General features: G+C 41.7%; 1 protein-coding gene across 2 annotated transcripts in view; it reads left to right on the forward strand.

The window, feature by feature from the left end:
• The window catches only part of mical2b (microtubule associated monooxygenase, calponin and LIM domain containing 2b), a 64,190-nt gene that overhangs the window by 17,137 nt on the left and 28,981 nt on the right, over nt 1–18,072 (forward strand). For both annotated transcript variants that reach the window (XM_030053707.1, XM_030053708.1), the window contains exons 2-11: nt 1,518–1,911; nt 4,983–5,190; nt 6,932–7,048; nt 7,850–7,951; nt 8,609–8,764; nt 10,237–10,337; nt 13,068–13,325; nt 13,425–13,540; nt 15,373–15,499; nt 15,794–15,884. In XM_030053707.1, the coding sequence (XP_029909567.1) occupies nt 1,648–1,911; nt 4,983–5,190; nt 6,932–7,048; nt 7,850–7,951; nt 8,609–8,764; nt 10,237–10,337; nt 13,068–13,325; nt 13,425–13,540; nt 15,373–15,499; nt 15,794–15,884 (1,540 nt within the window). In that variant the 5' untranslated portion in view covers nt 1,518–1,647. The remainder of the gene's footprint in view (nt 1–1,517; nt 1,912–4,982; nt 5,191–6,931; nt 7,049–7,849; nt 7,952–8,608; nt 8,765–10,236; nt 10,338–13,067; nt 13,326–13,424; nt 13,541–15,372; nt 15,500–15,793; nt 15,885–18,072) is intronic.

Genomic DNA, 18,072 nt, shown 5'->3' on the forward strand with positions numbered 1-18,072 from the left:
ACTTGGTCATAATCCTATCAGGCATTCAGTGAAGCTGGAAGCAGAAAATATCTTTGCTGTAGAAAAAAACATGTGAAGCCAAGCTGGTGGCTGTTTGAACTCAATGAGCTTGTTGTTGTTGTTGTTGTTGACTGGAGTTGTAAGGCTGCAGGACTGTGCAAACATGTAGAACCAAACGATTACATTCATCACAACCAGTATATGTCCGGAGATCCTACATTTAGAATGCATGCAGGACATGGTGCTCCGGCTATATGGAGCAACAAGTTGACCTCTGCAGTTATTTCCAGTGCAAGCTTCACACATTCCTTACATTTGTAATGTGGCCTCCCACTGTTATGATTTCCAACTTTTCCACCTCTTAATGGAGACATACTAACCAAAGGATAATGTACACTGTCATTGACAAATAAGCCTTTATAATAAAAACTTTTAACCTATAAAATGGTTTTGTTATGACCTGAAATTATTCACAAGATTCTGCCCAAAAAAAGGAACCAAAGGAACCATATGCAGTAACAAAGAAGTAACATCTTGGTGGCACAAGGTGCTGTTTGTAAATTTGATTAGGAATCAACAGAATTCTTCTGCACTTCTTAATGGACCCTTTTCATAGCAGCCATTTTGACATGAACTAGCAGGGTAAACACAGGTGTTACTAATAATATTAATTAGGGTTCTGTTCCATAGACCAGCACTTAAGCAACATCAGAATAATGGAAGGAGAAATAAAACATGAAATGAAACATGTTAAAAACTTCATTCAACTCATACAATCTTCATCTTCCTTCATACATTTTTGTACCTTTCAACTTTTTGATATCTTGTATGCTCTTAAAATAGTTCTATTTTTGCAGGTTTTTTTCTTCAAATGCTTCAACCCCCTCAACTATTACTACATTTAGTGCTTCTTCCAGTATTTTTAACCCCTCCTACTTTTTCATTTAGTACTACTTCAAGTGCTTCAACTCATTCAACTACTACTAGATTTAGTATTACTAGAAGCAGAATGCACGATGCTTTCTATTCTCCCCTGCACCGAAAGGACTGAGCCCTAATTTCGTTGCATTATTATACGTATATGATTGTGCAATGACAATAAAAATCTATCTATCTAAGTTCTTCAACTGGTTCTTCTACCACTACCACCCTAGCAACCACCTTGAACACCGTAGCAACCAGCAGACAGTTTGTGGCTCTGGTTTTAAACAGCTTTCAGCGAGCCCACACAGTTTCCCCAGAAACTGCACTTCTCTACTTGTGTATGTTTCTCTGGTTGCAGTGCTGGTACAGTGTAGCCACGGATCTGAGCTGCACAGGTTTCCGTGGTTACAGCAACACTGAAAGATGCACTGCAACTGCCCAGTCGATGGTGAATGTGGTTTTTGTAATATGGATGTTCAGTATGCCAGTCGCTTGATGTTGTGGGACTTGCAACTATGTCCAGTGAAAGACTGAATTCTGTTTGTCTTTTTGTTTTTTTTTATAAATTGTTGTTGTTTGGTCATCTCTTTAAGGACCCGCTGAGCATGGCAGCACCAGCCACATCATAGACGAAGGGAGTGCACAGGAGGAGGAGACGGAAGCGGGAGAGGACAGAGAGCGGGAGTGCCAGAGTTGATTGAGGACAGTCCACCATCAGGGGAGATGGGTGAGACGGAGGACGAGCGCACGGCCCAGGCCAGCCAGCTGTTTGAGAACTTTGTCCAGGCATCCACATGTAAAGGAACCCTGCAGGCCTTCAGCATCCTTTGCCGGCAGCTGGAGCTGGATCCTCTGGACTACAGCAACTTCTACAGCTCCTTGAAGACTGCCATCACTTCCTGGAAGGTCAAGGCTCTGTGGACAAAACTGGACAAGAGGGCTGAGCACAAGGTGTACAACCAGGGTAAAGCCTGCCAGGGCACCAGGGTAAGAGAAACCACCGAGAATGAACACTGTTGGTGGGGAAAGGTGGTTAAAGTGCATGAATTGCACTCTGACATCTAACCTTTATCATATCCTCTCATACTGTGCCTCACTCTCCTTCCTGTATACTGCTGAATGAAGTAGAAAAGCATCTTAAAATTAAGATGGAGATCTTCAAATCATAGCACATTGAAAAAAGAAAAAAGAGAATGGAATTGATTACATGACAGTAGCCATAATTTGAATCAAAACATACCCTGCTTAGGCCTATTTGCATTGGATAACCTTTTGTGCCATTGATAAATGAAGTTAAATTGATTTACCTTTTGTTAACGGTGGTTAGACCTTGTATCATGGAGGTACAATGAGTTTAGTCATTTAAATTGCCATCGACTTACTGTTCTTGAGTGGTTTTGCAAAATACAGTAGATGATTAGCTACCCCTCTTCCATCCTAACTATTGACAGGGCTGTTTTTCTAGATGCGCCCTCAGCTAGCCACATTAATTTAGTGGATTAACCACTTACATGAACTTCTGCACAGAGAGAAACAGCAAGTGTTGAATATGATATATGGTCTTCACAGAGGCTTGAGTGTGGCCTATTTTCACATGGCCACATGGTTCTTATTCAGCAAACCAGTCAGTTCAAAAGTCTAAGGGGTTGGAGAGACAAAATCTCATTGTATTAATATATCAAGTCTCATAGGACTTTTTTGGACTCTAGATAAACATGAGGGGAAGCTTTCCCCCAAAATAGCCTCTAAATTATTATTCCAGACTTCTTTTTTTTTTTTTTTACACAAGAAAACTGCTATTTGGAGAAAGATGGCAGTCCTGCAGCTCTAGTACCTTCTGAGAAGTGTCAACTGAGGCCAGATGCCAGATGAATTATTCGCTGCTTAATTGTCTTCATATTTTATTCTGCCACATGGAATATGTCAGAAAAAAGTGGCCCCAAACTGATGTGTACACTAAACTATGACACTCTTAATGTAAGCCTCTGCCTGAAGCCTGTGTTAATTGTTTTGCCAGCTCATTTTCCCCTGGAGCTGTGGAAAATGGCAAACAAAGTGTTGACCTGGACTTGAGACTGGGGCTGTAATCAGGGCGGGTCTTTGAGACATTCCAGATGAAGCTTTTCGTTTTCTCCTCCCCATCCCACACACTGATACTGTCTCTTTCTCACCCCTTTGGTTTCCCTCTTTCCCTCTTTTTTTTTTTTTTAAGAGCCAGACTGAAATATTGTTTGGCTGGCTTTACTGGCCGATATTGGCCTATCACAGATATATCAATATCAGCATGTATGTTGTCTGATTTGCACCAATATGGAAACTTTTACAGAACATAATGCAGAAAAAGATCCTGTTTTTGTTATTCTGTCCCTCTGTCTTTTTTTTTTTTCCCTCTTTCCTGTCCTCCCACTTCAGACGTGGATAAGTTATCTGGGCCAGCCAGTATAGTTGTGGCCGGAGGAAATTTTCACTTCTTGTGGGAGCTGAGTCTGAGTTTGTTTGGCAATAGGGATAATTATTTTTTTCTACTGGCAATACTGTACGGTTATGTAACCTGTTAAATCCAGATTTCAGAGTTCTGTATGTATATTTGCAATGACAGGAAGAATGCGGTCTGTCACATTTTGCTGATTTTCCGTCTATGTGAGCATAGCCACAGGATTTAGTAATGGGGGCAGGTCAGGTTTTTTGTAAATGTTGTTTTGTGATTTATTTGTTGACGGGTCTCAAGCATTTTCTGCATGCTTAAATACAGCTTCCACCACACATAGCCTTATTTTCTACTTGATGTGTGTACTGCCACAGAGAAACATCATCAAATCCCAACAACATCAAAAAGCCTTGAAAATAATCTGTCAAATTAATTTATAGGGTATTGTTTTACTTCTAGTCCCCCCCCTCCAATATGCAGCAGTGTTCCTTCAAGTCTGTTGTATAAATTAAAATGGCTAGAATACAGAGGAAGAGAAAATGCTGTTTATTATTCTTTATTTTCTAGACGAGACAGTTTTGTGGTGGATGTTAAAGGTGCCGCTCTCCCTTATTCGTTTTAATGATTGGCTTGTCTCTGCTAACAACTGCCAGCACACCTTTGGCCAGCTTCTGGATGTCTTCTCCTGAGAGAAATCATCATCATGCAGACTGTAACAGCAGCCGTGCATGAAACTGAGACCACACGGCATTGTTAATAAATTATTCAGAACTATGATGCGATATGACAGGGCGTGTATTTTCATCCCTGGGCTAATGGTTATTATTACTCTCACACGTCTGTGGCACTGACCTGCAGTCGATGACAGCATACTGACCTTTTTAGTAAGAGTTAGGTTTAACAGTATGAATGGGAGAGGATATGAAGCCTCCTCTGGGATTATATTACCAGGCTCTTCCTCTTTTCAGAAGACTCCTACTGCAGTAACACCCTAAAAAAAATATGATATTCCACCATAACTGCCTTGAATCCCTTTGACACTATAACTTACACTCTTCCTGTGTAATCTGTGGCTTGTTTTCAGGCATTATGGTGATGATGAGCTTTTTTTTAACTGTTTGTTTGCCTGTCTCTCTCTCTCTCTCTTAACTGTCTTCTTTTGCTTCCATCGCTACCCCTTATCCTCCATCATTACCCCTTATCCTGCATCTTTTCCCTTGTATATTACATCCCTTTCTCACATCTCTTCCCCTTATCCTGCATCCCTTGTCCCACCCCCTTATCATGCGTGTTTGCCTTTTTATCCCACATTTTTCCCTTTATCCTACATCTCTTATTCTCCGTCTCTACCCACTTGTCCTTCATCTCTACTCATTAATCCGGTCTCTGCCCATTAAACTACATCACTACCCCATCATCCTGCGTCGATACCCCCTTAACCTACGTCTCCACCCCGTTGACCTGCATCTGTTCTCCTTATCCAACATCCCCAATCCTACATCACTACCCCATCATCCTACATCTCTACTCCCTTATCCTCCATTGCTACCTCCTCGTCTTTCATCTTTCCCCCCTTATCCTTCATATTCCTCTCTTTTCCTCCATCCTCCATCGTTAATCATCTGCTCAGTGCCTGATTATCGGCGGGGGTCCGTGTGGTCTGCGGACCGCCATTGAGCTGGCCTTGCTGGGCTGTAAGGTGGTGGTGATTGAGAAGAGAGACACCTTCTCCAGGAACAACGTGCTCCACCTGTGGCCCTACACCATCCACGACCTCAGGGGCCTCGGAGCCAAGAAATTCTACGGAAAGTTCTGCGCCGGCTCCATCGACCACATCAGTGAGTGTTAACTTGTAAACCTTACAGCAGCATGTGATGGCCACTGTGATGGAGGTAACGCAGGAAAATGAAGGATTCGGAAACCTCAGTGTTGACAAAATTTAGAAGAACTGCTAGTTTTAAGATCTGTAGTTTTTTAAGGAGCAGGTTTTCTCTTCTTAGATTGAAATCTGAAGAATCTACAGTCCTCTCCACTCTTTACCGTTACCCCACACCCCCAAACACAACACGAGATTTCACCATTTTCTCTTGAGAGATGACATCTCAGCTGTTACTTGTTCTTTCACGCCTCTTTTCTTGAACTTTTACATCCGTGACACACAGGTTTTCTACACAGAAGTTATTGTGAACAGACGTTGCAATTCTGTCTATTGAACTAATTTAAATAATTTTAAACCAGGCCGAAGCCCCACTAAATGTGGAGAGAGATGGTTAGTTACTTACTTTTTGAAGGAACAGCATGTGATTGTACATTTTCAATTTTACCAGTCACAGTGTGGCAGCGTGCTGTTGTTGTTTTTTTTTTCCTTACTCTTTCATGATACTGTACGTGTTAAAACTCAGATGCATTTCCTGTGAAATTTGATCGGCTCATGGCTGAAGACTGCATCCTGTTTCCAGAAGCAGCCCAATGCTCATCTATCACACAGCCCCTCTACACAACTATTATGATGCAGAGCGATTAGAGCTGCAGTCTCTTACTCCCTTCAGCCATCATTTCCTCTTCTTTTTTTCAAGCATCAGAGAAATTATTCTTACCGCTTTGGCATCACGTACCTGTTGTTTTGACAAAACCAAAAACGTCAAGCAGTGCTCTGTCTGTCATTCTGATTCCTGCTTTGACATGCGACATGCAAAATACACCGAGGCCATAAATGTAAATGCCGTCTGTCAAATCACTACTGTGCAGATAAATGTCACTCACAAGGGTGTCACACACAATATTACTTTCCTTTCAGCTTTATATTTAACATTGTGGTATGATGGGGGCAGTATTTCCTGGCAGCGTGTCTCTAACTCATGAGAAGAGTTTTTCCAGTAGCCCAGTTCACAAGTTTGTTTCTTCAGTCAGTATCTCCCTGGTGGGCTGTTTCCGTTGGCTCCGTCTTCTTGTCCAGCCTTAGCAACTGTGTCACATATTAATATCTCCTCTCAAGCACGAACCCTAAACTGTTGTATCAGCCACGCAGCCAACCATGTCCTCCTCCCACAACTGCTGCTCAAAAATATCAGCTACTGACCTACTGTGTTTTAAGATAAGATAGATTTGAGTAAATGGATTTGTATATAGGTATGTAACTCTTCAGCTCTGCTGTGCTGGTACAATTTCACTGTCGATACACCTATGATGTTTTCTAGTCTGGATATTCAGGAGTTGTATTGGTATTGACATGTTTTTGAGTTATTTCCCGCATAATGTTGGGATTGTGACGGAACATCTCCAAAGTTATCTGGAAATCGTCGGATGAACAGATACACTCACTCAAACTGCTCGCAGGGGTCAGTGTGTGTAACCTCATGTGAATGTGAAGCTGACTAAAGAGTATCATCGCTTAGCAAAACCTAAAACAAGGCTTAAGTCCAGCATGCAGGTTTGAATATTTGCCTGTAAGCAAATATTCAGTTCCAGTTCATTGCCAGTAAGCCTTTCTTCCTGTGCGTGTGTGTGTGTGTGTGTGTGTGTGTGTGTGTGTGTGTGTGTGTGTGTGTGTGTGTGTGTGTACGTGTGTGTCCATTCCAGGTATCCGTCAGCTCCAGCTGATGTTGCTGAAGGTGTGTTTGATTCTGGGAGTGGAGATTCATGTCAACATAGAGTTTATCAAACTTGTGGAGCCACCAGAGGAGCAACATGAGGACAGTGAGTCCAACAGCGGACAGTGTGTGTGTGTCCTGGGTTTGCATGTGTAACTATCTTTCCCCTCATGTTAATCTCTATCTGTATGTTAAAGGGTGATGAGTGACAGTCACACACAGGGAGACAGAAATCCTCTGACACACACACACAAAACCCCTTGCAGCCTTGCACATTAAACTATATAGATGGAAGTCCTAGTGTTTGGAAGTTTCTTAGAAGCACTACAGTAATACATTTGGGGTGCTGTCATTTATAGCAAAGTGTGTGCAGCACTAAGCCAGTCCATTAATAGAACAGCAAGCGGCCGTTGAAAGAGCTCTAAATGATTTCTTGATGACGTTAGCAGTGACTAGCCTGATATGATCTCATTAGTATGCAAGGCTGTATAAGTTTAAGCAAGTACAGTGGTAAGTCAGGGTCACTTGCACAGTCAAATGACAGCATTAAATTCATTACGAAAAGGCAAACGACTTCCTAATCGGATCAAATTTCATGATGACGCGTAAAGAAATAAGATGATATGCTGATGATATGAGCAGCTGCAGGACAAGAGACGTTTTCTTATTTTCATTCTTATCACTAGAAGCACCCCTCCTCAGGTCAGCAGGTTAAAAGCAGCTCAGTGGGCCCAGATACAGACTGTCTCTAACATTTGAATCTATTCTATAACCTTAACCACACATCACCCAGAATTCCCTTTCATCCCTTTGTCCTTCCACTGTGCACGTCATAATCAACAACATAATCAAAGAATTGTTGTGCAGACTGCGTTGTGTCCAGCAGGGTTTCGGTGTGTCTCCTCAGGTCCAGGGTGGCGAGCAGAGATCCGGCCCTCCAGCCATCAGGTGTCAGAGTTTGACTTTGACGTGGTGATCGGAGCCGACGGACGCAGGAACACATTAGATGGTGAGGAAGGAGGAGAGACATGCATGCCCAAAAAAAAAGTTCCACCAGGTTTTTTTGTTGTCTTCATCCCGTGTCTCTGTGACCTTCTGTTCCTGAGATATAAAATTCTGGCGCATCGCCAATTTTTAATTTTCTCAAATTGCCTTTTGGAGCATACAAAAAAGAGCATTATTTATTGTTTTTACTGGAAATAAGGAGAGGTGTTGCAATGCCGCTTTCAGCTGCTTGGTAATGCATTTCCTGTTGACATAGCATTCAATGGAGGCTAAGTAGGGAGTACGTGGGGGCGTCTGTGGATGTGTGTGTGTGTGTGTCCAGCTGTGTATTCTCATGTTTGTCAGTGTGTATGGTAGGACATAAATGGACTGGGACTGTTTGCTAACTCTTAATTGACTGCAGCGATGGTAAACAGCCGTCTCAAGAGGATTTTGCGCACTTGACCTGTGAGAAATTCACTTTATGTCAAGAGCTACTGCAGCTGGGAGGGTCACAGATCTCTTGAGGTGTATAACCAGGTTAAAACTGTTGAGGAACGGGGGCCATGACCTCCTTCCAGATTTCCTTTTCCTCTCGTTTTCAACAGCTAAACCTTGTGCTTGATTTTCCTCTGCAGCTTTAAATTTTCAAGATAATGTATACCTTTCCCCCTCCCTGCAGGTTTCAGTCGCAAGGAGTTTCGGGGGAAGTTGGCCATCGCCATAACAGCCAACTTTGTCAACAGGAACACAACAGCGGAGGCCAAAGTGGAGGAGATTAGCGGCGTGGCCTTCATCTTCAACCAAAAGTTCTTCCTCGAGCTCAGGGAGGAGACAGGTGACCCAGAAAACCCCATTCAGATTTAGCTTGAGCACGCGTCTTGGGTCATCATAAGTGGACAGCTCTAAGTACAGGCGTGAAAGGGGGTGCAGTGCATCTTGGAGATGCATTTTGATCCGATCACTCGTGGAATATAGAGGTGAGGAGGAAGTAAGGTCAGCATCCTCTTAGAAATGGTCAGTGGTCACTGATTCTTGGGAATTTGGATAAAACAGGTTTTAATTTTGAAAAATAAAAAAGTGAGTTAAATTACAAAATCTGAAGGTATATCATTATAGGCCAAGGTCTTGGCTGTTCAGCAATGTACCGGTGCAACCTTCATATTTTGCATTTTTTCCATAAAATAGCCGTTTTTCCAGTTATTAGGCTACTTTGTTTTTGTCAACACCGTCACCGTAATGTTTTTTTTTATTTCAAAAACATATTTTTGTATTAAAAGAAACTATTAGTTCAATAACTCAACAGCACCAAAGAAACATATTGTAAGCATATTCATTTAAAACAAATATAACTGCCTCTGACAGTGGTGACACTAATCTGACGGTGGTGACAGTGGCCTCATTAAAACATACATTTCCAAAATTTATACCACTCAAGTCAATGGCTTCTTGCTTAACAACTTTATTTAACTATTTGGTACAAAAAATAACAATCCTGAGCACTGTTATAAGCATTTTTCAGACTTTTTTCAAACTTTTTTTTTAAAATAAATATCTGACGGTGGTGACGAATATGTGGGACACATTTTGAGCAACCACAAAATAATAGTAAATATTGTTCAAACTCATCGCTTGTAGTTTTTAATACATATTATGATGTACTCTTTCATGTGGTAAATATATTATTCAATGAAATTATTACTTTTTGTTGTTTTAATCAAGTTGAAGTGATTATCTCCTATCCGAGGACAGCTGATTTTGTAGGCCATGGGCTAACATATAATCATTAAATTAATACAAATTAAAAATAAACCTATAAAAGAACCTTACAAATGTGCAAAGGACCCCCTGATTATGCCCTTGATTCTTTTTATTCATTAAAATGTTGTAAATTTCCAACAGAAATAGCATTTTTCTTAGTGGGACATGATTTATCCAAATTCCCAAGAATCAGTGTGGTAATACATTTGAGACATAATAACGCCAGATGTGGATAGTGATGAGCCGGCCACTTATGATGGGATCACCCAAGACGGACATTAAAACCAAACGTGAACAGGGCCTGAGGTCTAGGCGATCAAAGGTCATGAGCCGCTCGACGTCAGACCTGTATGTATAGAATGACATTATCTCTATCTCAGCTATGCGTGCGGGCACCGGCCAAACATAGTTTACAGTCTCCTTTTTTTAGAAATAGTCCCTGTTAGAGTTACACAATGTGCAGCGCCCTCTGTTTTTGCTTCTGCCTCTCCAGTTATTCACTCTCGGAGCAAAACGAGTAACTTGAGCCGTCGCTGCGTGTGTTTTCAGGAATTGACTTGGAGAACATCGTTTACTACAAAGACCACACTCACTACTTTGTCATGACGGCGAAAAAGCAGAGTCTGCTGGACAAAGGGGTCATCATAAACGTGAGTATACACACGCACACACACACACATACACACACATTATGTCATGATAACAGTAATTCAGTAGTTGATTCCAATACCAGTGAATTTCCACGATTCTCTATACCCGTTTCCATAAGAACAAAAAGAAAAGAAAAAATCCCATCCACTTCAACATACACCCCTTTATAAAAATCTGTCGAACATTCAAGCATTTAAGCCCTCAAGTGTTTAAAACAAACAATAAGTCAGCTGTGCTTAAAAAACAACTTTTGGATTACGCAGAATTTCAACTGCAGTATCCAGCAGAGACCTGTAAAAAATATGAGAATAATGAGTAGGTTTATGCAATTAGAAAATTTAAATTTAACGGGAAGCTTCGATGGCACCGTTTGCATATTTTGTTTTGTGAATTTATTATTATCCCCTGAGCTTCGGCCTCAAGCGCAAAATCCCTCCACACGCGATTCTTGCTGTGTTTCTTTTGGACAAACCATGGCAGAGCTGCCGTATTTCACGTTTTTGTCTCTTCTCTGGCACACACTTGAACAAGCATAAATCATAACGTATGCTGCCCCTGTCAGTTCCAGAAGAATATGTAACCCCCCCACACCCCCCCAGTGAAGGCCAAATCGAAATAAATACTAAATCTCAATAAATACATCTGGTACATGTAGTACCTACGGTGCCATAGGAAAAACAGGTACCATCGTATTTTTGGACTATTGGCATGGACTTGGTACTGAAGTATCAGTTCCCGTGACATGCCTCACACACTCTCGCACACACACACACTCAAAGTTTGGATTGCAGGATTTAAAGCCGCGCCATTGTTCCTTGTTGGGCTAAAGGGCCAGCTCTCAGCCCCTCGCAGTGAACAAGAGTAAATCTCCCCTGTGCAAGACATATGGGATTAGCACAGAGAGTCAAAGTGTTTTTGGGTTGGTAGGAATGTGTGTGTGTGTGTGTGTGTGTGTGTGTATGCACAGGCGAGGGCACACCAGGGCAGTCAGTACTTTGGCAGTGAATGATGGGCCTCCATAGGGGATGTTAATGAAACGGGGCTCTAATCAAACACTTGCTTTCACTCACACTCTCTTACACAGACGCTCATACACACACACACATACACTCTCTCTCCATGAGTCAAAGGTTGCCTCTTGGTGGGAGTCCATGTCCTCTACAGAGATTAGACAGGATAAATGAGGTTATTATTATGCCGTCAGGACACAAACTGGATCATATTAAGTAGACTGCTGCTAACCCTCTCACCCAGCTCTTGCCAGGACAATTATCTGAACACACACACACACACACACATGCATACACGCACACACACATGCGCGCGCAGGAGGACGTACACAGAGGCACAAACACAGACGTTTTCCCTCACACTCCACTCTTCACTCTGTCACACACACATGCACACGTGTTGAAGCCATGCACTGACCTGTCCTCAGTGGTCTCATTCTCATCTCACATTTCCCGTTCGTGCGTAGTGATATCTCATTGCCTCAGTTGTGTGTGTGTGTGTGTGTGTGTGTGTGTGTGTGTGTGTGTGTGTGTGTGTGTGTGTTTGCACATGGGCAAGGCTTCAAAGCCTCCATCCCTCATAATAGCTCACAGATTCAACAAAACCGCATGCTTGGTTTGGCCAGCGTGTGCTTCTTCAGGTGAAAACCTTATGCCTGTTCTTTGTGTTTTTTCATCGTGGTGAGGGCTCCTGGTCTGTCGTCTTTTGTTCGCCTGTCTGTTGATCATGCTCAGTGTCTCAGATGACAGCTTTTGATGAGTAATGATGCATCTCACACTACAATTAGAGAATCGAAACAAGGTGGCGTTGGTTGTCTGATTGGCTCGTTCATGGTGTTCAGAGTTCAGTTTCTGAAGGAAGTAAACCCACACACTTGTCTACATGGTAGGCAGTTTATTTATGAGGCAAAACTTTGTGCCTCTCAGACCTTTGTTGGGTCTAGAACACATTAGTAGACACAGATGTTTTCACTGCAAAATATCTAAGTTATGTTTTGCCTGCTAAATTGTTCCACATGACTTTTACCTTAAATGAGAATGAAGCCACTTGTGATAGGCCAATAAAACCAACGTTGCATCTTTTTCTTCTGCCTCCTAAATAGTCAGAGGTAGGGAAGTAAACCATCACTGATCCCAAAATAACATTTTTACCATATAAATGAATGCCAATATAAAAGATGGGATGCCCGATAATATCAGCACGTCATTTGTATCAGCCAATATTGGCATTAAAATGAAATATTGGCATCGGCCCAAAATGAAAATTTCTGCCGATATGACATGCCGATGTGTGAAAGTTACAGTTTTGTTTGAAAGAAAAAGTTACATAAAAATATGCCATGTTTTACATAACCTAAGTTGAAGTGGTTTTCTTATTTTGCCCAGTGAATGTGTACACTTTTAAAAGCAATGTATTTTATATCTGCATCTGCCAGTGGGCCATCACGAAAAGAGTTAGTATAATAATATGTTAATTCCACAACAGGAGAGATTTGATGTTCTCTGCAATTAGATGCAAAATTAATCTGTGCATATATTGGCATCGGTAATCAGCCAAAAGAGTTGGGAAAGATCAGCATATTGAGTATCGACAAAAATGCAATATCGTGCACGCATTGTATTTACCATTTTTTGTGAAAGTACTATCAGGTTGTTTCTTCCTGGTTTATCCCACACTGTACCTAAAACTCCTGTACCTCCACTTCTGACTTCACCCAGGACTACATAGAAACCGAGCGCCTGCTCAGTAACGACAACGTCAACCAGGAAGCATTGCTCTCCTACGCACGAGAGGCAGCCGACTTTGGCACCAACTACCAGCTTCCATCCTTGGACTACGCCATCAACCACTACGGCCAGCCTGACGTGGCCATGTTTGACTTCACCTGCATGTACGCATCAGAGAACGCCGCCCTGATCAGGGAGAAACACGGGCATCAGCTACTCGTCGCCCTGGTGGGAGACAGTCTGCTGGAGGTACGAAGTGTTTTGTGTGTGATGGGGGGGCGTGTTTGAAATTCTGACCTGGGCTCAGGTTGCATGCATTAACACTGATATCATGTGTTCTACTCGCAGCCTTTCTGGCCGATGGGTACAGGTTGTGCTCGGGGTTTTCTGGCAGCCTTTGACACAGCCTGGATGGTGAGGGGCTGGGCGCAGGGCAGGAGCCCTCTGGAGATACTAGCTGAGAGGTGTGTATGTGTGTGTCTGTTTCTGTGTTTTTGATAGGGCCCTTAAAGTTTAAAAAAATGGGAGAAATGAGGGTGAGAGAAGCATGGGAAAAGGAGGGGAGGAACAGATGAAGCCAGTAGCGAGCAGAATGAGTTCTGAATGCTGTGGAGAAACAGGAGAAGCAGTGAGTGACATTTCACTTGGATAGAGCTTTTTTTAGCGCACATACCTCTGTGCTCAGCAGTCACTGTGTGGCACAGCAACTCTTGTTTAGGCAGTTCAAGTGGAGTTTTCAACAAGTGGGGAAAAATCCAATATTAGCTCGTTATCTTGGCCTGTGCAGCTGAAAATTTATTGGCCAGAGATTGTAAATCTGCCTGTTCAAACATATGTGGCATGCTCATTTGGTTAGACACTTGGTTAGAAAGCTCTAGGCAAGCGCTTCTCTGTTGAGGCTCTCAAACAGTTTCAGACTAAAGGAAATTCTGTTTCAAGAATCAGTTTTTCCTTAACCTCTTCATTCATTCCTTGCTTGACTAGTTCTCTTTTTGCTTATACTAGACATGCAGTGTTATGTCACAACATGTTGGACACAAGTCCACCAAGCTATATGCAGCACTGCATGCACAGTTTGCTCATTGTAACATGAATCAGTTCATGCATGCCATTGGAAGTAATGGGTTTTAAAATACAAGGTTAAGCAAATGTTAAACCATCCAAGGTTGGCCATTGTTAGGCCCCCCTCAATATTCATATTGTGATGAAATTGCAGGGATGGCTATTGGTGATTTTATAATAGATTTACATATGAGATTTGTGGTTAGTTATTTATTTGAATATCATGAACAAGCAGCTACAGACAAGTATTAGAATGACTGGAACAGTTTGAGTTAAGAAAACTGCATCTCTACTGTAATCAGCCTTTAAAACCAGGAGAAGACAAAACTTATAACATATTACAATATTACAATATCAAAAATCCCAGACGATATTTAGACTCACATCGTATTGATATACGGATATTTTGCCCAGCCCCATAGATACTGTCTGAAATGAGAGCAATGTTAACAAAATGATTGAATAGAGTAATCACACCTACTGTTTGTTTTATTTAGTCTGGGCCAGAAAGGAGAAGTTTACTTTGAACCAAAACAATCCCAAATCCAAAAATGCGGCAGCCTGTCCAATTGCAAGCCAACCAAGGCTTGTAAACGAAAGTCACATGGACTCTCAAGTAGCTCATTTTTTTGGACAGAGTTGTGCTGTCCTGTCATCCTGCCAAGTCTGAGATCTTGTCAGCAGGAGGGAGAGTCAAAACAAATCTGATTCCAGTCCTTGCAGCCTACATTCTTTGCTGTAATTGACCTCTGATGATCATACCTGTGAAAACACATGAAGAAGTAGCTGAAAAATGGGTCAGCTCAGACTTGATTTTGTGTTGCTATGAGGCTACTAAACACGAAGAAGTGCTGCCTATCAGACATGAACATCTCTGTCCCTATACCCATAAAACCTTGTTTTTGTTTTCTGGAGATGTTTCCTGTTGTTGGTTTGGAGGACATTCTCACTCCAAACAGACAGCCTCCACAGTTCTGTTAGAGGAGACCCAAGACTTGCATTCTCATATCTCAGTACAGATATTTGGTGCTATTGGAGCTTGAATGTCCAATGCTCAAATGTAGCTAGAGGACGATACAACCCATTGCTCAAACTAATGATTTGAGCGTGTCTGAAACTGTCTTCAACGTACCTCAGCGCTTAAAGGAAAAACAGATACAGCGTATTACCTGTAGTTTTTTTTTATAAGACCAGAATATCCTGAACCCCTTGCATCTATTTTATCCTTCTCTAGGGAAAGTATTTATCGGCTGCTGCCTCAGACCACCACAGAGAACATCAGTAAAAACTTTGAGCAGTACACCATTGACCCTGCAACCCGCTACCCCAACCTCAACTCCAGCTGTGTTCGCCCACACCAGGTCAGTCCAGCACCTAGGCCTGCATTTCGCATGTTGTCCCATTGAAACCTGCCTGTTGTTTTGGGATTAAAACCCTCCAATCTTATCTCCAACTTGTTTTGGAGTAGAGACTGAAGACAAGACAGTTTACTGTGTGATTGTAACCTACCATTGGAAACAAATCTGGCTTATCACACTGTTCACTTTTGCTTAGAGCATTACTGAATGTTATCTACAATAAAACTACAACAGTCAGTCATTTTTGCACCTGTCTTTCTGTCTTCTGTCTCGTCTCTCTTCTCCTCTGTCTCTTAGGTACGCCACCTGTTCATAGATGGCCAACAGGACACGTGTCACCTAGAGAGAGGAGGTCCCACACGTAGATCCGTCAACCTCACCAGGAGAGGTGAGATGCTGACTGAATCCTTAAATGTTCTTTTTCCCCCCACGTACCCCCTTACCCTCAAACTCCACCACAGCCATCAGCCATGGAGTGAATGGCACTAATGAAACCACCAAAATCTGCTTTCACCGCTCATGTTAATCATCCAAGCTCAAAAATTGATCAGTAAAGTGCTTTCATAAAGTGCATTGAAATAATGCACAATGAAGTCGATACTGGTTGTTTTTCAGTGATTTTACTCACATTAAAAATCACAAGTTAATTGGATTATGATTTTATGGAAGAACACCTATACCTTTTTCAAAGTGACATGCCATAGAGCTCACACAGCTCACACCACACACATTTTTTGCATCTATGTGTGTGGTCGAGTGTGTGTGTGTGATATAACAAATGAATAACTCATATAAAACCATGTAAAACACGACTACACTCCAACAGCGGCTCTTCTCTTTGAATAGATGAGCTGTATTCTGTTGTTTGGCAACCAGGCATGAGACAACATGACAGGGAATATTGGCAGTGATGTAGTCATGAGTGAATGGTTTCTGTTAATCCTCATTAACAGCGCCCTGTGTAATCTGCTGTCTGACTCTGTCCCTAATTATTAGACAATGAGGCCGCCGGCAGTGAGCGAGTGACTATGTTTACATTCAGACTTCAGATGGCATTCACTGCCAAACTTGGCTCAAAGGGACAAGTGTGTAAACTCTACAGTGGATTCTTGCCTTGTTGCACATTTTATTTAATTGTTCACAGAAGAGTTCTTCAATTAAAGACAGCAATGTATCTGAGAAAATAAAGAGTAGGAATAAAATATTCAAATGTACAAATTCAAAATTTTGGAATATTAAATATTTAATGCTCTATTCCATAAATACATGAATCGGCACTGGCCTTTAGAAATATTTTTCTCACTGTAGTATTCAATATAGTGTTCAGCCACTTCAAATGAAATTAAGGAATTTACAAAGGTCCACAGGACTGAACGATGTTTATTTGTGTATATGACTGTATATTATTTATTTATATATTTAAATTAAAGACACATTAAATATCTTGAGACAAAGAAGGGACATTGAAGATTGCTGCCAACTACTCAGACAGGATAGTATTCTGGTCTCCGTGCTCCCTGTCATGTTGTAATGGTAACGTGATCCGCCTATGAATCACCACTGGGATCGCATGCATCCACACATCCCATTAACATTTCATTGCAGCTTTCTTTGATGTTTTTAAAAGTTAAAATGAGACGCTCGGTACAGTCGCTGTTTAAATAAACTGCTCAACACCCCTTCAGCAATGTAGCGTATCATGTTGTGTCTTAAACGGCTTGAACGGAGAGCAGGAACGTGCTGCAACAAGTCACAGTGAGCTAGTGAATATGGTGCACTGGAACAAAAAAAAAAAAACTCGACTGTCCTCTTAGTGAATGCACCGGCAGCCCCTCCTGAGGGGAAACACAACCCTTATTGCTGCCACAGGCTGACACACCTCGCTGCAGACAATACAGGTGGATTACATTACAGCACATCAGGGTCAAACACGATGCCTCACACAGACATGCGCTGACCTGTCTGTGATCTGCACTACAGGTAGACTGATGTATTGGCCTTTTATTGAATATTCAATATTGAACAGTCAGTGTCACTGCTGCTCCTCCCTGATTATAGCTACATAAAGTATATAAAACCATCAAGTTGCATTTTCTTTGCATACAGTGTTCATTCTTCTACTATTTTATAGATGTAGTAATTCACTGCACCTTAAAGAGCCCCTGACCCGCACAAATTGCATTATTCGGTACAGTGTAGAGTTTTAGGTAGGTACATGATTTGCAATTCAAAAGTGCAAAAGTACAGGAAAGCAATACAAGAGGTACAAGATTTACTAGAGTTAACTTGCGCAGTTCAAATTAAGTGAAAAATAAAAAAGATAAAAAAATTAAAAAAATAAAAAAAAACAGCAAGTACTGACAGCTAATGAAGGCTGTTTAAAAACAGACTGGCCCTCTGTGCTCTTACACACCGCTAAGCTAAGAAGATATGGTTTTAGTCATTACTGGGTTGAGTAGGCAGTGTAAAACAATATAGTGTAAGTGTAAAGTAATACAAGACAGACTGGCAGCAACTTGCCTTAGATAACTAGTTTGTTCTACTCTCAATAACAGTGCTGGCTAAACAATGGTTTG

Source organism: Myripristis murdjan, chromosome 6, assembly GCF_902150065.1.
Source record: "Myripristis murdjan chromosome 6, fMyrMur1.1, whole genome shotgun sequence".
Lineage (NCBI taxonomy): Eukaryota > Metazoa > Chordata > Actinopteri > Holocentriformes > Holocentridae > Myripristis > Myripristis murdjan.